This window comes from Ricinus communis, chromosome 6 (assembly GCF_019578655.1).
Source record: "Ricinus communis isolate WT05 ecotype wild-type chromosome 6, ASM1957865v1, whole genome shotgun sequence".
In the NCBI taxonomy this organism is placed as follows: Eukaryota; Viridiplantae; Streptophyta; class Magnoliopsida; order Malpighiales; family Euphorbiaceae; genus Ricinus; species Ricinus communis.
Genome location: NC_063261.1, coordinates 17,157,303 through 17,172,788, shown reverse-complemented (window position 1 = coordinate 17,172,788; position 15,486 = coordinate 17,157,303). Strand labels below are relative to the sequence as shown.

General features: G+C 32.3%; 2 protein-coding genes across 3 annotated transcripts; one reads left to right on the top strand and one right to left on the bottom strand.

Moving 5' to 3' along the window:
- Window positions 1–2,451: 2,451 nt before the first annotated feature.
- LOC8276901 (protein root UVB sensitive 6) lies at window positions 2,452–9,736 on the top strand. 2 transcript variants are annotated; one of them, XR_001535691.3, is made up of 14 exons: window positions 2,452–3,100; window positions 3,998–4,096; window positions 4,272–4,385; window positions 5,374–5,445; window positions 5,520–5,630; window positions 5,729–5,848; window positions 6,415–6,516; window positions 6,623–6,695; window positions 6,857–6,940; window positions 7,042–7,106; window positions 7,215–7,316; window positions 7,416–7,598; window positions 7,877–8,124; window positions 9,336–9,736. XR_001535691.3 is itself a non-coding variant. In XM_002525823.4 (13 exons), the coding sequence occupies exons 1-13, from the start codon at window positions 2,726–2,728 to the stop codon at window positions 7,937–7,939; spliced, it is 1,563 nt and encodes a 520-aa protein (XP_002525869.1). In that variant the 5' UTR covers window positions 2,452–2,725; the 3' UTR covers window positions 7,940–8,284. The 2 variants fall into 2 exon arrangements, 1 of the variants encoding a protein (XP_002525869.1); XM_002525823.4 differs by lacking the exon at window positions 9,336–9,736 and having other exon boundaries at window positions 7,877–8,284.
- A 1,678-nt stretch (window positions 9,737–11,414) lies between these two features.
- Window positions 11,415–14,417, bottom strand: LOC8276902 (zinc-finger homeodomain protein 3). The gene has a single exon (XM_015723380.3). It carries the CDS (start codon window positions 12,856–12,858, stop codon window positions 11,923–11,925), a length of 936 nt encoding a protein of 311 aa, XP_015578866.2. The 5' UTR covers window positions 12,859–14,417; the 3' UTR covers window positions 11,415–11,922.
- Between the last annotated feature and the right edge of the window lie 1,069 nt (window positions 14,418–15,486).

Sequence of the window (15,486 nt, the reverse complement as noted above, 5' to 3'; positions counted from 1 at the left end):
GCTTCATACCCAAGGCCAAAATCGACAACTGGCACGGGACCTTGGTTCTCCTTTGATGATTTACCTCCATCAAAATGGAAGGATAAGCTTTCTGAATTTTTGGCATGGATTGATCTCCAAATGACATTAAAAGTTATATTATTTTATTTAAAATAAAAAAAATAATTTTTTTTGAACTTTTCTTTTTTAGTTCGTCAAAAATTATATACTATTCATTTAGTTATTATTAGAATATTACAAATCTAACATACTTTTTATTAGTTGATATAAATATTTATATTTATAATTAATTTACTTAATGTTAAATTATAAATTACCAAATAAATCTTTAAACTTAATTTATTTATTTTATTTAGATGTTAACAATAATAAATAGATTGACAAATTGACAATATTTAAATTACTGTATTGCATTAAAAATGTATTAAATTTTTTTTACTAAAATGGTTAAAAATATTATATTAATTGAAGAGAATATAAATTTTTAATCTTTATATAAATTGAGAATGGTCTATTAAAATTGGACAAAAAATAATTATTTTTAAATTATATAATTTTAAGAAAATAAAAAAAATAATGTTATAACTAATTTCTTGTTTCTTTTCATGATAAAAATAGTTATAAATAAAAATGAAAAGTGTTATCAAACTAAATTTTAATTTATTTTCCATAGTTGTCTTTTCTTTCCACTCATGTTTTGCCATCTCCCAAACACGGTGCCAGAGAGAAGTGAAAATGACAGATAAAGTCTTCTTTTCTTTCTGAAAGGAAAAATGACAGATAAAGTTGGTCGGTTCTTTCTCCCCCTTCATTAAAAACGAATGGCTTGTTTGATTTGTGCTTGAAAATAAATTTTCTTCTTCTGTCTTTCTTCCTTAAAGTTTCCCCTGTTTTTCCTTTTCTTTTTTATCCCCTCCGAGTTAGGAAAACAAAGTAAACACTTTGAGTAATTACCATTTAATAAAATACTTTTGTCTTTAATTAGATACTTTTTCTTTTATAATGCAATTTAAGAATATTAATTTTTTTTCTTGGCTTATTATTTAGTCCAAAAAAAAGTTATACATCATCGATAATTCCCACTTCTAAATAATAAAATAAAATATCTCGTATAAAAAAAATATTGATAACTACATTTTAAAATGTATTAATATTTTTATTTTCATAAGTGAAAACTAATAAAAAGTTGGTACTCTAATTTAGAAGTAAGTAACCGTTCAATTTAATTTAAAAATAAATCGAATTATATAAAATAAATTATCAAAGTTTCCAATAAATAAACTGAAGTTAAAAAAATAACTGAATTGAATCAAATTTTTATTTTTTTTCTTTTCCAAAGCTTATCTTAGAAACACTCTAGATCAAATTACTATCAATTTTTATATTCTTCAAATATTTATTTCCAAAATGTACTATATACATAAATGATATATAATAGCATTCAAAACATTAAAAATTTTGGTTCCATTTTATTAAACCGACTTATTTTTATGTAAAACTAAGCAAAAACAAATATGAAGTTATTTAATAAAAATAAGTCGGTTTAATAGAAAGGAACCAAAATCAAATAAGTTGATTTAAAACTAATTGAATGGAAAAAAAATAAAATTAGTTGATTGGTTGAATTTAATATTTCAATTTAGACTTAATTTTACTCATGTTCAATGTGATCCATATTTTTATTTATAAGAATTATATAGTTTCTGAGTTTAACTAAGATTAATCATCCACCAATATATGGACAGACTTAAAAAGACAACCTTTCTTTCCACAAGGATGAAAAACGAAAGATAAAGACTGAAACTTTTTATAGCCTAAAAATGTTTCCACTAATCACAAACACACCTCAATATTAAATCCCAACTTTCGAATAAAGACTCAAATACCCCCCTAAATTTGTATTATTGGATAGAATTAGTTCAATTTTATCTTTTTCTAACGATCAACCCAATAAACTCCTATTTAAAGATCAAATCAATCCAAATTTGAGTTCATCTCTAGGTATAGTTCCATTGGTACATTAAAATAATTTTAGTATATCTATTTATTGTTTTGTTATATTTTTAAATAACAAAATATATATGTATATTTTTTGTTTATTTTCTTTTTAATTAATTTTTTCACAATTGCCACCACCGCTATATTATTTCCACCATTATTGCATCTATATTTATTGTTGCCACTCTACCATCTTTATCTAACACATTAATAAAATTAATGTTACTAATAAATACTCAATTCATGATCTTTGACAAAAATATGTTATGCAAGTATTGAATATGACTAAAATTTGGATTTATTTAGTCTCCAAATAGGAGCTGTGTGTTTAGGAAAAAGTAAAATTGGGTCTATTTGACATATTGACACAAGTTCAAGGGGCAAATCGAGACTTTGTCCCCCAACTTTCCCCTACACTCTCTCGTCTTTCCACCTCGATTCCTCTGATTCATTAAATAATCTCTCTCTCCTCTGTACCTCAGTTGCTCCGTTTGGCAAAAGAAATTGTAGGCCACCTGCCTCTTTATTGCCTCACCCCAACACCTACAGAAGAAAAAACAATGCCATCTTCGTTATTTCCAAAGCCCGTTTCCTCTTCATTAAAACCATCTCCACTCCCCTCAAACAAATAAAATAAAAGAAAACACACACACATACACGTACAAAAGCCAAACAAACACTCCCTTTCCCGTCTCTTTTATTTTTATTTCTTTTTGTTTCTCCCTCAATGGCTCCTCCGATCAAACTCAAACAATCGCCGAATCCAACCGCGCAAACGCTTACCAGCACGACGTCGTCTCAGGACGCGCGTCTTCTTGTCCGTGAGACGCTGCGTATTAGTGCTAATCTAGCTTCGGCTCCACCTGCTGAGTCGCTTGCTTTGCTTGATAATAACATTAGTAATGATTCTAGTAATAAGAATAAGAGTAGGAAATTGGGGTTTGTAGAGGAGGAATTTGTAGATTCGAGTTTGAGATTGATTTGTTGTGAAGAAATTGATGGACGGAAATGGAAATACGTTGCTGAAAATGACGGATTTGGAAGGTTTAAAAAGAATTCGTTTCGTTCTGTTAGTTTGCAGAATCCTCAAGCTCCTGTTGAGGTCTGTGCATTTACTATGAATTTCAGTTTAGCTTCTTATTTCTTTTTTTTTTTAAAAATAAAATTCTTAATAAAATTATAATTTCTGATGTTGTTCGGTTCATTTTTTATATATTTATTCAAATTGTGGAATTTTGTACGTATGGCATTGTTTAGAAGACTAATAATTGAATTATTGTAAACATATATTAATTTTGGCATGATTTTATTTGTTTCAAAATTACCTTTTTTTTTTTCAATTTAAAAAAAAAACAGTTGCTACAATATGGACTTTACAAATCTGAGAATTGACTGAATAAATTCAATTCAATTGAACTCGTATGTTTTGAAACTTTTTAAACAAGGGGTAGGGCTGTATTAGGTTTTTCTGGAAGCATTATAATTTGCTATCTAGTTGACTGGATTGAAATTGTATAGAAATACTTTCTGAAACTGCATGGAAATGAAATCCGTGCTTTTACCAGCACATTAAATGCTACATTTCGGTGAACGGCAACTCATAATTGATAAAACTCCTTTTTTCCCCCCAACATATTGGTAGATGTTTGCTTTGTGAATTTGATGCTATTGGTTTAAACTATGAAATTAAGTCTTTTGTAATTTTACGGTGTAAGTGGTATTGTGAGTCAACATTTGAATGACGTGTTTATACTACACGGCATCTTTAGAATAACATAGAAGAAAGGACAGATGTTTCTTTTATTTTTAATGATATTAGTTGTATGACGTATACATGTGAATGACTCAATAGCACACATTTTCCTCTTTGGGCTCAAATAGGAAAAAATAGCAAAATTTAGGGGCTAAATTATGAGATTTTGCTTACAAGTTAGAACTTTTATCAATTACTTTATGATGTGAATTGAGTTTAATTATATGTATTCAATTTGTGGTGTAGGAATTGATGTCATTTATACGATCCTATGTAGTACCAGAAGGTTTTCCTGATAGTGTTACTCCGTCTTATGTCCCATACATGACTTGGAGAGCTTTGAAGGTAATTTTTTTCTATTTGGAAAAAATTGTTAGTCTTAGTCTTTAAGAGGCATTTTGGGGAATGAACCAATCTCATGATTGAAATATTTGAATGTCCCCTATGTCGGATCGGATTCCTACAAGTACCCCATGATCACTTTGTTGTGCTTGAATGACATTTTGGCTTCCTAATGTAGCACTTCTTTGGTGGAGCAATGGGTGTTTTCACAACGAAAACCCTTTTAAGTTCAGTTGGAGTCTCTAAAAGCACAGCTATTCCTGGTGCTGTTGCTATTAATTGGATTCTCAAGGTAAGGATGCATGACATTTTCAAAACTTTTACTTGAGCTGGTTAATTAATTTTGTTTTTTCAACTACATATTGTTTCTATGTCTACTGATTCTGAATTTTACCAGCCAAAGGATTCTCTTGTTCCAGAAGCTTTCTTATTGTAGTTGTGGTTTTGCTGTTATTTTACAAGTGTTGCAGGAATATCTCTGATTGCATACTGTGCTTGAAATGGAGATTATCTTTTTTCCTTCTAAATAAAAATGACTATGTCCTCATAGAGGTATATGCGAGTTAAGCTAATGAAGGGCTTACATATAGGCTTTTGATTTGCACAGAAGCTTTTGATGTTGGATCATCTTTTTTAAGCAGCTGTTTTGTGTTCTGCAGTTGACTTAGCCTAGGATTCTTGTGGTTGAAACCACAGGGAGGTAGTTTTAGTTTTGATGGAGTTACTTAATAATGGATTGCCTTCAAATACCCATTCAGGATCTCGCTTCTTTGGGATCCTAACTAGATAACCTTTTTATTGGGTGGGACAACTGGCCTATTACATATTTTAGTCTATGACAGGATTACTTTGTAAAGAAGTTTGCTTAATGCTCGCCTTGGATGTTTGGATCTGACTGTTTTGGCATATTAAGAATTAATTAACATGTTATTATTTTCCTTATCTGTTTGTCGGTTTATTTTTGGGGATTTTATGCAAGACTAGAAAGAATTTATAGGACTTAGAAACATGGACTGAATCGCTCTAGTGCTTGAGGGGTTTGTAGGATTCCATCAAGATTTTTAAATATTGAGCCAGTTTGATCAGTGTTGTATTTAAGGTGCTTCTTAATTTTTTCAGTTTTTAGAAGCTTAAAGATTTACCTATTCATATTGGAATTGAATAGGAGATGTCCGAGTGTTCAATTTCTTGCAATTTACTCATATATTAATGTCTGACCATGACATTGCTAACTTTCTTGAGTAGTTATCGGACTAAAAAGGGTTATCTTATGTTTGAAGGATGGTGCTGGTCGTGTAGGGAAAATGCTTTTTGCACGGCAAGGAAAGAAGTTTGACTATGACCTAAAGCAGGTACAAGAATATAAGCTTACACCAATTGTGCTATCAGTCTTGCTCGACATTTTCTTATATCCAATTCATTATAGCTGCGGTTTGCTGGTGATCTTCTCATGGAATTGGGTGCTGGCGTAGAGTTGGCAACTGCAGCTGTACCACACCTTTTTCTTCCTTTGGCTTGTGCCGCAAATGTGGCAAAGGTTTACTTATTTATTATTTCCACCAATACTTTTTTCTGGAAATATTTAAGTACTTCAGCTAGTTTTTGAGTCTCGTATTCATTATTGCTTAATTTTAGAATGTTGCAGCTGTAACATCAACTTCAACTCGAACACCAATTTACAAAGCCTTTGCTAAAGGAGAAAACATTGGCGATGTTACTGCTAAGGGAGAATGTGTTGGCAATGTTGCAGATTTGGTATGCTTATCCCCTTAAATTATGAAGTTGTGTTATCAATTCAACATGATTATAGATATGGTTGTCGAGTAAAAAATAAGTTTTGATATGGATGTGGGTACCCAAAAAAGTTGCAACTTAATTTTTTTAAAATTTTTTTTCTTAAAATAGTGAAGATTGCTTAAAACATTTAAGTGGAACTATAACACGCCTGCAATTATTTTCTGGGGTATTTATGCTAACCACCTTGATCCATTTTTCATCTTTTCTTTCCTCTCCAAATATACAAATTTATGCACACGAAGGAAAGTGTTGATTAAGTAGATGGTTCTTTTACAGAGTTGAATCCTTTGAGGTGGGACTTGAGGGGTTAATGTTCCCCTTTAGAGGAGACAAATAAGTATAAATTTATCTAAAATCTTTGTTTGTGGGACATGTTTTATACGTTCTATGTAATACTGTAGTACAGTCTCTACTTTCTAGATTATGCGTACTATGTAATAGCGTATGGTCTCTACTTTCTGTATCATACATTGTGTTAATGATTTGAGTTGAGGTTAATGTACATTGTCTTTTTGCTTGTGAAGCTGGGAACTGGGCTTAGCATTATGATTTCGAAAAGAAATCCAAGCTTGGTCACCACATTTGCGCTCCTTTCATGTGGCTATGTCTTCAGCTCTTACCAAGAGGTTAGACTGTGTTGAGATACTAGTATAGGTTTTGGACATGCCAGCTGGTATTTTGTGGGTAGAAGTGAGTTAATTATGCTAAACACCTTGACGTGTTTCTTGATAGGTTAAATCTGTAGTGTTGCACACTCTGAACAGGGCCAGATTTAGTGTGGCAGTGGAGTCTTTTCTTAAGACAGGTTAGCTGAATTGTTCCACAAGCTCATGCAATATCATTATAGTGTTTTTTAATCTTTGCAAGTGATTAGTCATGATTTTCTTGACATTTTTAAACAAGTTTTAACACATAAGCAGCAGTTTGTTATTCTGATAACTTACTCTGGTTTATATTCATCCATAGGGCGAGTACCCTCATTGCAAGAGGGGAATACAAGGGAAAATATATTCAGCTTCCCATGGTTGAAGGAGAGGCCTATTGTTATAGGTATGTACACAAAGCATGAACTTTATCTCTTGTGAACATAATTATTTTGTAAACTGTTAGTTCCCGAGTTAATTCTAGAGTTCGTTTTCAATGTTTTGCAGGATCAAGATTTAAAGATGCTTTTCAAGACCCGAGTGCATTTCTTGCCATAGAGCCTCTATTTGAGGTATGCCACCTTCCAAAAGGAAACAGATTACTTGAATTCTGCTTGTTTCATTATGGATCAACTAAATTTTTCTTTTAATGTTGAACTTATCTTGTTGATTATTGACAGAAAGAGAGATATATTGTGACATATAATCCAACAAAGGATAAGGTTTATGCATTGCTCAAGGATCAAGCAAAGGCAGATGATATTCTAAAAGCTGCATTCCATGTGAGATGTAGTTGCTTTATGTTGTATACTTGTGAACTAGTAAGTACCAAGTTCTTTCTGCATGTACAAGCTGTGAAATTGCTTTATCTTGTATTGCAGGCTCATGTTCTCTTGCATTTCATAAATTCATCAAGTAAAAGTCGGTCTTCATCATTGAAGCAACAACAACATGACCATTCAAATTATATTCTCTCGGCTAATTATCTTGAGGCTCATATTGCTGAGTCATGCAAAATGGTCTCATCTCTGTATGGTTCTTTTAAAAATAAAGCTGCAGAACAGGTAAGTGGAAGTTAATATTCTTATTTCTCTTTCTAATAGATTTGCTTGATGCTTGAATCATGGCTTGTTATGGATAGTAAACTTCCTTTTTTAAGAAATAATGAAGCTCGGCCATTTACAATCAAGGATAAAATATTTAGAGTTGCATTCTTTTCAAAAGAAAAAGTAAAAGAAAGGGAAAAAAGGATATGCTGCTGATATGTCCAAATAGTGTGCTAAGTTTAGATAAGGTTGTGCTGCTTTTATTGAGATTCACTCATCCTACTTATTTCTTCTAGGGTTGGAGGATGTCAGACTCGCTTCTTAATCCTGGACGAGCCAGGCTTGTATTAACTTGTTAGATTGGTATTTGGAAATATATCCCTGATACTTCCCTGAGCGTATAGGCGGGAGTTGACCTGTCAAATGCCAGAACTGTAATTCAGTGCTCTGGACATGTCAACCATAAATCCCTGAAAGCATTTAGGTAACAAAGAGGCTATCAGCACACCTACAGGATCATTGGAACCATGGTTTCCTTAAGATGGTAAGTTCTCTCTGTTAACGCACCTATATGTATATCCCTTTTGCAGTTCACAATCCCTACTTTGTATACACTCGAAAGGTGGCGAGGTGCAGTTTTGAGTTGTAGTATGGTATACTGTAATGTTTCATATCCATAAATAGTTTTATCTTCTTTTCATTTATGATGGATTACCTCTCTGTCTCCCTCTTCTCTTCTATTTTTTTATTTTTTCTGTTGGCAGTCAACTTCTTTGCTCAATTTTGAAATGTCTTTCCACTGAAGAATTTTTCTATTTGTCCATTACTTGTTATTTGCCCATTACTTGCCATTTGCCCATTACTTGAGAGGTAAAATAATTGATATAAGGTTGATGACAAACAAACATGGCTGCGAGATGTTTATACTAGTGAATCTATATGCTCCTTTTATGCATCCAGGGAAGCTCCAATCCAAGCTGTGCCCACCAATTCTACTGTAAGGGCATTGATACTGCCCATCAATCTATTTTCCACTTTAATCACATCTGCTCTTTTTCCGCTACAACTCTTTGACTATCTTCTGCATTGGATCATGTGGTTGGCACAATGCATGCATGAACTATCTGCCAGAAATGGCGTTTTTCTCTTAACAGAGGGACCTTTTTATTATATTTTGCTTGAAAGGTGTTCGGAGCATGTTTTACAGAATAATGAAATCTATATTACATTTGTAATTGAGAATTCAAAATAAAAAATCAAATTGTTCCTTTTTTTTTTAAATAAAAAAAAAAAATCTTGATCATGATTCGTCCATTGTATGCTGCACTTAGGTGGAAGGGGAGGGGGAATGCTAGCAATATAGCTCATTTTTTTTGTTCACTGACAATGTTCCTCGTCTTCTTTACCATTGTGAAATTATTACTGTTGTTTTCATAACATGTTTCCATTTTCTGGGACAATGTACTTAAAATTGTGACACCACTAGTTGATTGATGGTCGGTAATTTTGCTTATAGGTTTAAGCCTAGTAAAATCACCATTGAAATGGATGGTCTTGAGTAATTTTGCATTATCTTCTAACTGTAAGGCCGTATAGATAGGGGTCCCGTGTCTATTTCTGAGCATGATCCATTTGTACAGCTATTTGGCCTTATGAATTAACACATACGTGTATGCATGCCCATACTATATTATCTTGCAAATTTGGCTTCAATTCAATTACTTCCTTTCACTGATTAATATAATACGTGGGCAGGGATGTCATCCTCATGGCAGTAAGGTACAATAAATATTTGCTCAGAAGATCATGGTTCCAAAATTTATTAGGCCTCTTTAATGTGGGGGGGCAGCAGTTTTGTTTTTATCTAATTCCCAATTGCTGTACAAATTATAAATAAAAAAATTAATTCCCAAGTCAAAGAAAAAATAATAATTATTATTATATTAAAAAAGGAGGTGCGAGAATCATGAGGTCCCCTCTCTGTATCTTTGGCCTTCAGGACTGAGAGTGGGTAGCAGATGGTAGATGAAAACATCATTGGAAATATTTAAGAGCTCTTTTAACATATGGATTATCAATTACAGAAGAGATTGGCAAATGTCCTGTTATTATCAATCATCTTAAGATGAAGTCTATGATTGGAAGAAAATTTAAACCTCCCTGATTTTGTCCAGATATTGAATGCTGAATGCCTTTGATCCACACTAGTAGCACTGTTACAGTAACTAAGGCTAGTGGGTCAATGACTCCATAGCCGAGTAAATCTCTCCTTGGTTTATTCAGTTCTTTCTTCCTTTTTTTGCCTTATTTATTGAAATATTCATGGAGATTAAAAATGGACTGAATTTCTAATATTTGATTCCATATAAGAATGAAAATGGGGTATTTAATTTCTCTCGTTAACTTAAACCATCATTTCCTATTTTATTGATTGTCGTCAAAATGAGTTCCAATTCAGCTTTAGAGCCTTAATTTGAAATATCTTTCAATATAATTCTACACATGTTGAGTTTAGGTATGAACCTATAACCATTTTCTAACTGTTAATTTTTCCAATTAAAGATTAAGTAAACTTAATCAATAAAAATTCTTAAGTAAACTTAATCAACGGTGAAAAATCAATTTATTTAACGAATATTCTGTTTTAAGCAATTAGTGAGATGTTAGTGAAATCTCGACTGATCGAATTAAAAGTTTTTCATTTTTCCCCCTTGTCATTGTTTGTGAGATGTGTATTAATTTCTCTCTTATATTCTTTTTTCCCTTTGTCTTCTCCATTTTCCTTTTCATGTTCATCTCATATGTAACTTCATTTCATTTTATTTGAAGGTCTTTGCTATTAGTAGTTGAACAAGCATTCTCTATTGAGAGAATAACAAGAATTTCATCACCAAATTTTACATATGGTTTAAAATAATTTTCTGATAACCTTCTAAAGTCGTTAAAGCAAATGAATGTTGTAAAGAGTATTAATTTATTTATTGTTTGTCACCGGACTAACATGCATAAAATTAGTCTTCTTACCCATTAGATTTGATCATCCATATTTTTCTATTTCACTCTGAACTTTAACAGTAAAATAAAATTCTGGGTGTACTTGCTTTCATGCACATAATTTAATTGTCAGTCATTAAATAAATAGGCCTATATTTCTTGGTTAGCCTTGTTTCTCCAAAAGAACACATGAATTCATAGTTCTCTACCTGAGAAAAAACCCTTTTTCTTTAGTCTCATACATCATCAGATATTGATTTAGAAGTAGAGATAGTCTGATTATATTGTCAAACAAATAATAAGCAACTCAAAAACAGTACAAATAAACAATGAGTGGTAGTTAAATCTTAAACCTTTTATGAAATTAATTTCTTAATAAATCTCAACCAAACATAATATAAATTATTATCTGACGGATTAAGTATTTCTCACTTCGAATTAAATAATGCAAATCTACAGGCTAAACTATAAGAAGCATGAGCAACAAAATGCCATATAAACCATAAATTAGCTGACAAGGAAAAATTGAAAGAAAAGAGAAAATGTTGCCTCTTTCCAGTGCAGTGCCATGCATAAATTGCTGTAGGACAGAGTGGGCTCTTACTTGTTACAGAATCCAAAGTTTTTGGAGAGAAGAACCAGATCCTAGGTCTGGTTTAATTATATATATGTCCTACTTTTCAAAGCAAATGTTAACTATGCAGCGAAAGCTTGATATTTCTAGAGAAAAAACAAGCAACTCCTGCATAAAAAACAACATTTTTATTCACTTTATACCAAATATTTGATTTAATATGACAGATAAATATCTTAATTTAACAAGAATCTAAGTGGAAGTACCTAATTAAGAAAGTAGGTGTATGATATGCATTTAGGATGTTAAATAGGCATACCCAGTTTAATACATATGATTAAATTGCTGAAACATCTCAATATATATAATTATCTAAAGAGTAGATAAAGGGGAATTAAATAATAGTAAAAAGCTATTCAATGGACTGATTAATACTGGAAACACGAAGACTATTAGTGTTGCAATCCCAGCCATTTCTATACCAAAATGGACTGGAGAAGAACATGATAATCACTCAAATCTGATGAAACTCTACCAAACCCAGTTTTCCTAAACTACATTACACCACCAAATATTATTTCAAAATATCAAGTCAAGAGTAATAATTAAAGAAGAGTGCCCAAAAAGAAGGATCATATAAAAAAGATTGTAAAGAAAAGTAAAAAAAGGGAAAAAAAAACTTTTTAGCTAATAGTAATAAGTAGGGCTAATTGTACCACAAACTAAAAGAGAAAAAAGGAGATAATGAAGTTTTAGAGTTAATAATCTTCTTAATTAAGTAGTAGTAGGAGGAGTAGTAGTGATAGTTGGTGTAGTAGTAGCAGTGATAAGAGGACTCTTCTTAGCTAGATTATGCTTGTTGTTGTGCATCCAAACCTTAAGTACTCTTCTCTTGACACCAATCTCTTGACAGAACTGTTGCACTACAGCTTCTTCTTGCTTTTGTATCTTCCATCCCACTTTCTCTGCAAAGTTGAGCATTTTCTCCTTCTGTTCCTGTGAAAACTTTGTCCTGTATCTTTTCTTCACTAGTTGTTGAGGTCTAGCCATCACTACCCCACCACCATCTTCTTGTTCATCAGATTCTGACGGTAAAGAGCCACCCATGTTGTAAGACATTATCATCTGATGGTGGGGTGCTACTGTTGCTCTTGAGGGCACAAGTGTTCCTGTTCCTGTAGGGTACCCTAAAGCTTCAGGGGCTAAAATGTTCTTATGATGGCCTAATATGACTTTCCTTCCAACCCTGTTGAAATGTGGTGGGTAATAATCGCAGGGATTTGTTTCGCCATCTATTTCTTTCCTGTGGAAATTTCTATGGCAATTGCAAGCTGAGCAAGTTAATGCTTCAATGCTACCTTCTTCACCACTAGGCATGAATTCACCACAACCATCAGTAGCATTGCCTCCCATTGCAGCTGCATGATTCTTGAGACATTCTTTGTATTTCACCATTTTCTTGAAAGTAGAAGTAGTACTAGTAACATGATGATGGTCATCAAGGCCTGTGTTCGGTAGAGATGATGGGCCATTATTGGAAGTCAATTGGGGAGCTGAAGAAGGGATTATGTGGTTGTGGGGTGTAGAATTATGATGATCATGATGGATCATGTGACCATGTCCATGACCACCATGAGCATGACCATGCCCCCCACCATATGTACTGTTTAATGGAATGGGGATTTCCACTTCATGACTTGAAAGTTCCATTTCCTTCTTCTATCTCTCTCTCTTTCACTTCTTTTAGGCTATTATTTGCTTTGTATCTTGCTTCTTTGTTTGGAGACCAAAAGAAAGAAGAAGACAAGAGAGAGAGTTAAGGAAGCTAGCTTAAATGATTAGATTAAAAGTGTCTTGTTTCTTATGAAAAAAAAAATCCTAACAAAATATTATTTTTTTTCTATGGTCAAATGTCTACTCTTTTAGAAGCAGCAACACAGTTGGAGAATTATAAACTATTTATAATTCTTGATAAATGATACTTTAAAACACTATTCTTTCTTGCAAAACCCTTTTAAATAAGAAGATATTTGAAAGGAGAAAAGAAAAGAAAAGAAGCAATGACCCACCCTGAGGAAATGCAATTATGAAGGAGGTTTGATCTACGTTTAAGGTAATTGATGGCACAATGGCTAAATTCTTTTGATCAAAAGCTCAAATCAAAGAAAAGTGTAAATGATCAACTACCTTAGGCATAGGATATCCATCTCATATTCTTTTGTTTCCGAATTCAAAGGTCAACTTAGAAGGAAAAAGAAAAATAGAAAGGAGGAAGGAAATTTTCAGTGATGCTGTAGACAGAAGCTGGCAATGAGAGCAGAACAATATGAGCAAATCAACAGCTTTCTCTCTCCACACATTTCCTTGAAAGTGAGAGAGAGAAAGAGAGAGTCAAACACTACTCAACAACTTCCTAAAAGAAAATGATAGATGGAGAGGAAGAGGATAACTAATAAGAACATTAAAGAAAAAAAAAAAAAGACCCTTTGTTTAATTTTTCCTGTTCAAGAAATGCCAAAAGGATGACCTAAAGACTCAATAATCTATGAAGGCAACAAGATCAAGATTCAAGAAATCCCTCTCAAGATGAACTTCTCTTTGTTATATACTATATATATCTTGACTACTTTAAACACCTTCCATGACAGTGCTCTTAAGAGTGGATATAAGTTTCATGCCAAGAATAAGATAAAGAAAGAAAGAAAGGAGAATATAGATTTTTCCTTTTTAAGAAAAAGGATATAACAAATGGGGTGGTGAAGGAGAAGAGAGGGTAGAGAAACGAAGAACAGAAAATAGAGAGTTTTGCAGGTGGTTTTGGCTAGTGAAGCAAGCACTAAACAAGGAGCTTATAGTAGGGTTTGAGAGGCCAAAAAGGAGAGAGAAGAGAGAGACAAAGAAAAGCAGATTTTTCTTCTTTTTTTTCTTTTTTTTGTTTTAAACAGACAGAGAGAAAAAACAGTGAGGTTTTAGTGAAGGAGATTAAAGGTGGGGTGTGCTTGCTTTGCTTTGCTTGCACTATCAGGCATCAAGTGTTTACGCCATATGGAGAGCAGTGTGTCAGAGAGTGGAGATAGCCAAAGGAAGAAGAAGAAGAGAGAGAGAGAGAGAGAGAGAGAGCAAAAAGAATTATGAAAAAGAAATGATCTCAAAAAAGAAAATTAGAAGCATGAAATCTTTCAAGTTTTCTCTTCTAAAGTTGAAAAACAAGAAAACTGCAAAACATTTTTAGGTTGCCCATAATTACATAACTTGCATGCTTCTTCTTCTTCACCCTTTTTTTTCAGTAATAGAATGCTTTGCTTTGGAAAGTTATATTAATATTTACTTCCTTTTACTCTTTTTCTATCTTAGTTATTTTACTTTATACAAAATAAATAAAAAGACAAGCTTTTTTTTTTTCTGAATTTATGTTTCAGTTCTGGAGAATTCTTGGTAATTTAATTTTTATACAAAGTAAGTATTACTTGGTTAATAACAACCATTAAATGATGAAGTAAAATCCTGTTGTCTACTGATAGAAACAAATTAAAATAAAAATAAAAAGTATATATTAAAAAAAAAGAGAAATAAATATAAAGTATGAAAAAAGCATAATAACCACACTATGCACCTTAAATTCTTTGTATATTTTCTCTCCACATATGGTCTGTGATGCTGCATTTGTTTCACTAGCTTAGTTAATGCAAGGACATGATCATAAATTTGGAGAAGTGGGTTTCATGAACTTCATGTGAATGATCTCTATTTCATTAAAAACATTTGGTATAATTTCATTTACTCTAGGTATTGCTGCATTCTTTTTGTCTAGATAACATTTTCATGATTTATTAACTCTCAATTTGGTATATGTAATTCTTCATCTTCTTCTTCTTCTTCTTCTTTTTTCTTTTATATATATGGGTGATATTTAATATGAAAGTATGGTTCAAAGGAAGGAAGAAAGTGATAATTAGGTCTTTGGCTCAGAATAGAAAGCTTAGCTACTGGATTTTTCTTCAGAGGACAGACTTACTGTTGAGGGAAATAGTAATCAAGTCATTATTATGTAACAATATCTATAGTATATATATTGAAAGTAAACTCTTTCTTTTGTTTTGTTTTGTGTTTTTCTTTTCCTTTTTTTCCTTTTGCAAAATTTTATCTCATATGCATATGCATGAATATTCACTTGTTGTGGTGTTGAGACATCAAAAGGACTCACTGTGACAATGATGTTCCCTTGGAAATACTGAGGACAATTGCATTTCATTCAGACTCTTCACATGGAAGGTTTTGTGTGTGTGAGAGAGAGTGACAGAGGGCTTCAACAATTTCTACTCCAGTTACACCAGGAAT

What these genes read in the sequence shown, in the direction of transcription:
- LOC8276901 (XM_002525823.4), top strand. Translation starts at nt 2,726, where the DNA reads ATGGCTCCTCCGATCAAACTCAAACAATCGCCGAATCCAACCGCGCAA. An exon ending in ATCCTCAAGCTCCTGTTGAG is followed by an intron (nt 3,101 to 3,997) that starts GTCTGTGCATTT and finishes TTTGTGGTGTAG; the next exon opens with GAATTGATGTCATTTATACG. An exon ending in TTCTAAAAGCTGCATTCCAT is followed by an intron (nt 7,317 to 7,415) that starts GTGAGATGTAGT and finishes CTTGTATTGCAG; the next exon opens with GCTCATGTTCTCTTGCATTT.
- LOC8276902 (XM_015723380.3), bottom strand. Translation starts at nt 12,858, where the DNA reads ATGGAACTTTCAAGTCATGAAGTGGAAATCCCCATTCCATTAAACAGT.